This window comes from Acomys russatus, chromosome 19 (genome assembly GCF_903995435.1).
Source record: "Acomys russatus chromosome 19, mAcoRus1.1, whole genome shotgun sequence".
Taxonomy (NCBI): Eukaryota; Metazoa; Chordata; class Mammalia; order Rodentia; family Muridae; genus Acomys; species Acomys russatus.
The window spans coordinates 40,196,204-40,205,146 of NC_067155.1; the positions used below are offsets into that span (position 1 = coordinate 40,196,204).

Genomic DNA, 8,943 nt, shown 5'->3' on the forward strand with positions numbered 1-8,943 from the left:
TTCATCAATTTCTCTACCCATAGGTCCCCCAGGACCACATGGCCCCCCAGGACCTCCAGGAGCACCTGGATCCAAGGTAAGGACTCTGCCATTTCTCATATAGTATAGGGGATAGTCTGGGTGTCAGTGTCCCAGTTTGTTACCACTCCCATTTTGTTGGTGAGCTGACTCCCAGAGAGGTTAGATATCACTGGAAGGCACATAGATATTCTCAGCAGATCACCAAATGACCCTTGAACCCTTGTTCTTTCCTTAGGGATTACCTATTGGAGAAGAAACAAGGACCTAAGCCTGATGGGGCAGTACCAAACTCTAGGGTTGCTCTGCCTCCACAGGCATGTAGCCCATCAGTTTAGAGAGCAAGGAATGTAGGTACTGATGCTCTGATCTAAGGACAAGGCTGGTAGTCAAAGGAGAGTGGGATGTGAGACTAGCTGAGATGTTTTGGGCTTATCTGTAGACTTATGTGAAGGTTTGTGTCATATATATATATATATATATGATTTGAGATGGGAATAATTTATCATGTCATTGTTTGCATTTTTAGAAGGTCCCTCTGGCTCATTGTGCGAGGGCAGAAGCTAGGGTCCCACTTTGGTGAAAAGTTAAGGAGTGCTTTGTGAGCAACAGGGTGTCAGGAGACAACTGCATATGTAAGCACATGACTGAGAGCCCTGGGTTGGGCGCATATAAACTCTGGATTAGCACATATAATACCATCTTCCTGCCTCAGTTACATGTAGGTTTTTTTCTGCCCAAGTGCTAAGTTACCTGTTTCCCTCCTCTGCATGACACCCATGCTTGTCATTGTACAAGAGATTGGACCAAAGGCTTGCCCAGTGCTCAGTGTCAGACGTTTGCTGTGGGTGGAGCTGCAGACACAGTCAGGTCCCAAGTTTGAACTTCCAGGTTCTTCTTCTGCTGGGTGGGATCAGAAAGCATCAAAGGCATGAGAGCCATACTGACCTTTCATTTTTCCAGGACCCAGTGGATGAACAGGTTGTGACAAAGCCGTCTGTAAGTATGGGCTGAGCCAATGGACTGGGCACCGGGAAATTGGGAGCCATATCTGCGCACTGCCTCATGGTATCTCCAAACATAGGCTTGTCTATCATAACTAGGAGAGGTAGTAGAGAGCAGGAACTAAGTACGTCCTCAGTTGCCCTAACAGAAAAGGGTGACCAAGAGGTATGTGATTCCTGCCTGGGAGTGTGGCAAAAGTAGAAATGGCCTCAAGTTGGGCTTATACCTGGGCTAATATACCAAGTGGTCTTGAGTTTTATATTAATTTTGTGTGGCCTGGGGTCATTGGTTCACAGTCTGTGTACCTAGGAAGGTCCCATTGGTCTTCTAGACCTCCCAGAATCTGACCCTCAGACAACTTGCCTCCATGACCCTTTTCAGACACAAGGATTTACAGGTCTCAGCTCCAGTCTCCAAGACCAAAGAGGCTAATATTTCATGTTCAAGCCACATATCAGGGTCAGGAGGTGGAGACCAGACCCCTGCTGAGTACCTACTGCGTGCTGATACAATGAGTAGCCTTCTTCACGTATGTAGACGTCACTTCAACCTATCTAGAGTATGCCTTATTATATTGACTTATCCGAACCGGAAGCTGTGGTTCAGAGAGATTAAGTAATTTCCCAAAGTGACACAGCTTCTTTGTAATAGAGCTGGGACTTGAACTCAGGAGTGCTAGCCTCCAAAGCTTGCCTGTCCTGTGCCTCTGTGTAGTGGCAAAGGGCAGCAACAGCTTTGACAACGCTTCTAGAACTCAGGATAGTTTAAGCTCCTGCTCAGTATAAATCTGCTTCACCTCCTTCACAGTAGAGATTTAGGTATTATCATTAATCGCCTTTCAGAGGTGAGCAATAAAGGCACGGAGAGGTTAGCAGCCACTTAAAGTCACAGAGCAGTCATGCTCCCCCATTTTAGAGGCAGAGAAACAGAGTCTAGAGACAAAGATGATTTAATAAACACAAGAGCTAATGCATAAGTTCCCCCAAGTTGCAAGCCTGAGTCTCCTGTGTTTCAGAGCAGTCCTTAGGGTGACTCTACACACCTCGCTATGCTGGGCTGCACACGTGATGTCCTGGTCTACACCCTCCCTCCCTTGACTCACTCCCAGACCATCTGTCTTTAATCTCTGCATGTCCCCAAAGGTAGAGGGGTGCCCTTGCACCTACCCAATATATTGACCATGAGATTTGCCTCCTAGAGTGAGCCTGGTCCGAAGGGAGAAGAGGACAAAGCCACCACTGCAGAGGTAACTATGGCTGCTGCCAGTACCATCCTGTGCTAGAGGTGAAAGCCTGACACCCAAGGCCAGCCCTGAGCTGGGTAGTGGCTGCTAGGGAAAGAGTCCTCTTTTTCCTCCCGTAGTTCCCAGCTCAACAAGGCGACAGTTTGAATACTCTTGCAACTGTGGGCAATACCACAGCAGGGGTGACTGAGTCTGGGTGCTGGGATGGGAGGAGCATTCTCAGGAGTGGCTGGTTGGGGGGAGGGGTCACAACCCTGTGGAGAAGATATTTCCCCTTATCAAGCCTCAGGTTACAGAGAGCGGCTGCCACACTGCCTTGGTTGGTGGATGCGAGCAGGTGGATGTGGGGTACAACAGGTGAGGAAGGGGACTTCAACTTCAAACCCCAGTGCGGGAGGATAGGAACGAGAAAAGACCAAGGCAAGCAAGTGGAAGCTGGGACAAGAGCTTGGAGGTGGAGGAAAGGGAGCCAAGGCATTGTGGTCCACAGGGGAAGCTGTAAAAGCAGGATGGGGATGTGGGTCCGTTGGTAGAATACTTGCCTAGCATGCTTGAAGTTCAAAGTTGTCCTCAGCCAGCATGGGCAGGGTGGGTGTGTGTGGGGGGGAGCCGAGACCTTGGAAAGCAGGGGTGGAGTAGGGTGGGGTGAGATAGGGTAGGGGCCAAAAAACAAGTGACAAAAGCAAAAACAAGCTGGCAATGTATAGGACTGATGAGGGTTTCCTGTATGTGTGGGAACTAAGTATGTGGCAGGCTTATTGAGAGTAAGCTGGGAGATTTGGAGCAGGGTGCAGAGGCCTGGGTAGGAGTACATGCTTTAGGAATCTTGCTATACTTAAGGAAAGGATAATATCTGAGTACCTGTGAGGCTAAGTGAGGAGGCTTGGGCTTATCTGTAGACTATGTGAAGGTTTTTGTCATATATACATGTACATATATATGTACATATACATATATGTATACACACACACACACACACACACACACACATATATATCTGAGACAGAAAGAGTGTGGGTTCAAGGCTAGCCTGGGGTACATAATAAGACCCAGTCTCAAAAACGAAACAAAATTAAAAAAAAAAAAAATCAAAGCACACGAGGAAGGGAAGGAAAAAGGAAATCTAGTGAGAGAGGAAATGGTGGAAAGACATGAGAAGGGGGAATGGAAGGGAAGAGATGAGAGGGGAAGGAAGAGGAAGGAAAGAAGGGGAAAGGAAAAAAGAGGGAAAGGAAAGGGGAGTGAAGAGAAAAGGGAGGGGAAGTGAAGAGGACAGCTTGTCTGGGTCTCTGACTGCAAGACCCTGAAGAGCTCTGTTTCCCTACCCAGAGCTTCCTCTGCAGCCAGGAGGCATGGGCTCTGCACACAGCCGCCTTCTGTCTCCTGGTGGGCACGGCACTCTTATCGCATAGTGAACACTCTTTGAGTCCCCTTTGAATCTGAATGGAATAGCAGACCCACCATGTCCCGCAGGCAGAGACCCACGTATGCCCTGACACAGGCACTGTGCTGCTCGGGGGTGGCAGCCTTGCCCTTTGGCCACCTGGTTTGCCTTTCTGTCCCTCAGAAGTCAGCAGTGTAGCCATGCACCTGCACACACAAAAAGCCACGTAGAATGAAGGTGCTGGGAAAGTGCCTGGCACTGGCTCTTACTACCACTCTGGAGAGGCTCAGCTGTCTCTTTTTCTGGCTTGGCCCAGCCTACTTCACAAAGCTGATTTGGCCAATGCTGTCTGGTGGACAGTCCAGGCGGGTGAAAATCATCTTTGCCACCTGCAGGCTTCTGAGCTGGGTGCTCTGGCCTCTTGGTATTGTCTGGAAGGTGGGTGTCCTAGTTAGATTTCTGTAGCTGTGATAAACACTGAGACCAAAGTGGCTCAGGGAGAAAGGGGGTTCATTTGGATTTCAGGGTACAGTCTGTCATGAGGGGAGGCCAAAGCTTGTAAGAGTTCTTCATATATCCTGGGTTAAAAACAGCCCAATATTGTGTCCAGTATTTGCAAATCTTCTGTCCCATTTTATGAGTGAGTCTTCATTCTGATAGCATTCCTCATTATGGAAAAAAAAAAAAAAACTCACTTAAGGCACCCAATTTGTCTACTTTGCTCTCAGGAATTATATTTTAAGTAGAACACCAAGAAAGCCGTCACCTAATCCAAGGTTACAATTGCCAACACTTAAATTTCCTTCTAAAGGGTTTTATAATTTGGGCCCTTACATTTAGGTCCATGATCTTTTTGAGATCATCTTTCATGTGGTGGGAAGTACGGGTCTGTTGGAGCTTGAGCTGTGTCTCACAAGAATATATGATAAGTCGGGGCTGGAGAGGCGGCTCAGCCGTTAAGAGTGCATACTGCTCGGCACAGTTTGCTTTCTGTTGCTGAAATAAACACTGTGACCAAAAGCAACCTGGAGAGGAAAGGGTTAATTCCAGCTCTCATTGCAATCACCTAGCAGGAACCTGGAGGCAGGTGCTGAAGCAGAAACCATGGAGGAGGGCTGCCTGCTGCCTTGCTCCCCATGGATTGCTCATCCCGCTTTCTTATAAGCTCCCAGGAACTGCCTGCCTAGGGGTGACACCACCCACAGTGGGCTGTGCCCTCAAATATCAACCATTAATCAAGCAATTGATTAACTGTAGGTCATAGACTGGCCTACAAACCCATATGATGGAGCATTTTCCCCAGATACCTCTAGCTTGGGTCAAATTGAGGAAAACAAAGAGAATCATCACAGGGCATGCTGGGAAGGGGATTTTAGGAGACATGGCAGGAGAAGAAACTTAGGCTTGAACCCACCAGCTCTAGAGTAGAAAGAAGCCCAGGGTGAACTCTGTTTGGAGCACCAGCCTGGTACACCGCCAGTGCTCGGCTCTGCTGTCTCTTTGCAGTGGTATGGTCATTGTGGGAGAGGCAGGGCTGTGAGGGGTGGCCAATGTGTCTGCCTAGCTATGCTCCTGTCCACCCCAGCCTGACTAAGACCCTGAACTTGGCGTTTCATCTGCACCAGGGCGAGGGTGTGCAGCAGCTTCGGGAGGCCCTGAAGATCCTGGCAGAGAGGGTCCTTATCTTAGAACACATGATTGGGGTCCACGGTAAGTAGCCAACCAGGCCCCCCCCACTTTCCCATGACCTGCTACCCCCATGGGGTCTGCTAAAGCTGTGTGATTCCCTCGCTTCAGGGACTCCACCATGTTACTGTCAAATGGCCCACACTCACTCAACCCCTCTGGTTTTTGTCCCTTGTCTGCTCAAGGACATTCGGTGTCTTAGCCCCAGCCTCTGGCATCCCAGGGGATGGCCAACCACACCCAGCCATGCCAGGCTGCTTCCTGCTTCCACAGCTCGCCCAGGCCAATCCCTCCACCTGCTGACCACTGACGCCCACATCAGAACCTGCTCCCCGGTGGAGCTGTCCTGAGCCTTCTGTCTGCCATGATGGAATCATTGTCCCTATGTCTTCCTGATACACTTGCTCAAGCTGGGGGTGGCTGGTGACTCTGCAGGGACTGGAGCTCAGGCCACTTGGCGTTAGCTAAAGAACAAATGGGCAGGAGGACAGATAAGTGGCGAATGAAGGAAGGAACAAATGGGAGGGTGACTAGGCGGAGGAGTGAGTGGGGGGAGGGGCGTGGTTAAGGATAGGAGAATGAGTAAGGTGGGTGAAAAGAATGGGATGGCGAGTGGATGAACAAGTGAGAGAACGGAAAAAATTAATGAACGGTAGAGTGAACGGCCAGATGGGTGAATGAATGGGAGAGATGAATGAGTGGGAAAAAATTGTATGAATGGTGGGTGAGCAAATTAATAGGTGAATGAGCCGGGCGTGGGTGGTGCACACCTTTAATCCTAGCACTCAGAAGGCAGAGGCAGGAGGATCGCTGTGAGTTCGAGGCCAGCCTGGTCTACAGAGTGAGTCCAGGATAGCCAGGGCTAAACAGAGAAACTCTGTCTCGAAAAACAAAACAAAACAAAGAAAAAAAAATAGGTGAATGAATGTTTATGCTGCTGAATGGATGGATCAATGAATGAATGAATGATTGAACGAATGAATGAATGAGTGAACGAATGAATGAATGAGTGAATGAATGAGTGAACGAATGAATGAGGATCACAGCTTATTTGCCTCCTCTCACTGGGAACAGAGGCCACTGGGTCCACTGAGATCGTCTTCAGCAACCCTTATGCCCTCCTTCCAGACCCCCTGGCCTCCCCTGACGGGGGCTCCGGGCAGGATGCCGCCCTGAGAGCCAACCTCAAGATGAAGCGGGGAGGCCCTCAATCCGATGGCATCCTGGCTGCCCTGCTGGGCCCTGACCCTGCACAAAAGAGCGCAGACCAGGCTGCTGACCAGAAGAAGTAAGAGTCCCTCTCCTCCAGAGGAAGCCCAGCCCTGGGGCGGAACAGAGGCTGCATCCTGAAAACACCCCAAGTGGGACTGGGCACCAGGCAGGGACGATTGTGAAGGACGTTGGGAGCCTGGGGACCTTGGGGGAGAGATGGTGCCTTCTTCAAGGATCAGAGCCCAGCGCTGACTAGCACCCTGACAGAGCCCTTCTTTTGCCCCTGCCCCCTAACCTCCCACTCCCACATGGAGACAGAGATGAGGTCTGGGTGGGCTGGGTGGCAGTTGGGAGAATAATCACAACTCTCGATGGCTGAACCCCTGCCCTGTCAAAGCCAGGGCCAGCTCAGGTGCTTCCCCTATATTGTCTCATTTAACCCTTAAAAGGTAGGTCTGTGGTCCCCACTTAGCCAGGGGACTGAAGTGCAGAGGGTACGCATGACCCAGATCCTGGATATTTTGGGGGCTGCAGGGGTGGGGGAGGGATTTTAACCCAGGCCTCGCTGTTGCAGAAGCCATGACCTACAACCGTTGCTAGGTCCTTTCTCTCTCTCTCCATGAGGTGTGTGGTGGTCCAGAGGACTCCTGAGGCAGCTGGGCTGCTGGGAGGCAGGGCCACTCTTCCTCTGGTCGCTTCCTAGGGGTGGGAACAGAGGTCAGCTTCAGAGGGGACAGGGAACCATGAGGGAGGGTCTTTGAGGGTGGGTGGGGCAAAGAGCTTTGAATCTGATTGGCAATGCTCCCTGCTGGCTCCCAGTCTCGCTGAGCGCCCCCTGGCCCTCACCTGTCCTCCCCACCGTGGAGAAGCAGGGAGCATGAGACTGTCCATCCAGGGTGGGTCTTAGAGCCTCCATCACTGTCAGTCTTGCATGGAAATCTCTAGAGAGCCTTCTACTTTGACAGGAAATATGCAAGTCCATGTCCCCTTGACAGAGAGGCAAAGGGCCAGTGTCCTAGGCTTGCTGGAGTCCACGCCCCCACGCTTTGGGGCTGGAGCCCTGGCAGGCTCCGCAGCAGAGCCAGTCCACAGTCTTGAAGGCCCATTCTTGGCTGCTGCTTGGTCTTTGATGGCCAGCTACCATGGTGCTTCTTTCACAGGGCCACAGCCCTGATCCTCAGAGAACAGAAAGGGCTTGGTACCACCCTCGGGTATGTCTCCTTGCCTGGCAGGAGTGACCATCCCTAACGGTCTTGGTGCTTATGCAAGGCTGTGACCTGATCCCACTGTGCCCTGTTGGGTCTTTCACCAAGAGGTGATCGGAGACCTGTGATATAATTTCAAATAAAGGTGCTCTCCCCACTGTGGTCTTTCTGTGGCTTGGCAGCTGTGGGGGAGGCTGGAAGGCACCCGGCTAATTCACGTCAGAGAACTGATGAACATCGGTATCCGGCTTCAGAGTGACTTTAAGGTTTCAGAGGCAGAAGAACCCAAGGAAGCAGCTAGAGGGAAGGTGCCCTCAGAAGTGGCTGTTCGGAGCAGTCAAGATGGCACTGTGTAAACACGCTTGCCACCGAGCCTGGTGATTTGAGTACGAGCCTCAGGATGCACACCGCTGTGCACTGCTGCACACAAATGAATAAACACACACACACACACACACACACACACGTGCACCTCTAAATACTCAGACACACATGGACACGTGTAAATAAAGACAATAAGTATTTTTTAAAAGAAAGAAAAGAAGTGGCTGTCCACGCTCTCCAGCATGGCTTAATCTGAGCTCAGATGGGACCCCACCCCCACCCCCAGCCCTGCAAAACAGAGATGTATTTTCATTTTTGTTTTGTGAGACACTGTGAAGACTTGGCTGACCAGGAGCTCATTAGGTAAACCAGACCGGCTTTGAACTCACAGAAAACAACGTGCCTCTGCCTCCTGAGTGTTGGGATTAAAGGTGTGCACCACCCGCGTGCTGGGCTGTAAGGCAGAGAGGTACATTAAAGGATGCTAGGTGTTCCGTGACTCCAGCGGGTATGTTTAGTTAACACCTGCTTCCCAACTGGGACAGCTCAACAGCCTAAAGAACGATTCAAACAAGCTTATCTTGACAAGTTTGATGAAGAGGAAAAATACAGACAGCTCCATTTCCTCCTTCGTGGGTGTCAATCACCCACTCACCCACCAAGCTCTGATTTTCACAAGGCTCTGAGTGGCAACAGAATTTGTGCACGCTCTAGTGTAGGATGATACACTTAAGTGTCAAAGCTGTAGAGGTGGCCACAGGCTCAGACAGTGTAAGGCTCTGAGGCTGGTGAGAAAAGCACCTGCTGCACAAGCCCGGGGGCCTGAGTTCGATTCCTGGAACTGGCATAAAGGTAAAATGAGAGAA

General features: G+C 50.7%; 1 protein-coding gene across 2 annotated transcripts in view; it reads left to right on the forward strand.

Annotated features, from left to right (window-relative positions):
• The window catches only part of Col26a1 (collagen type XXVI alpha 1 chain), a 129,491-nt gene extending 122,663 nt beyond the window's left edge, over nt 1-6,828 (forward strand). For both annotated transcript variants that reach the window (XM_051161316.1, XM_051161317.1), the window contains exons 9-13: nt 24-76; nt 982-1,017; nt 2,222-2,269; nt 5,276-5,360; nt 6,465-6,828. In XM_051161316.1, coding sequence (XP_051017273.1) covers nt 24-76; nt 982-1,017; nt 2,222-2,269; nt 5,276-5,360; nt 6,465-6,628 — 386 coding nt within the window. In that variant the 3' untranslated portion in view covers nt 6,629-6,828. The remainder of the gene's footprint in view (nt 1-23; nt 77-981; nt 1,018-2,221; nt 2,270-5,275; nt 5,361-6,464) is intronic.
• The last annotated feature ends 2,115 nt before the right edge of the window (nt 6,829-8,943 follow it).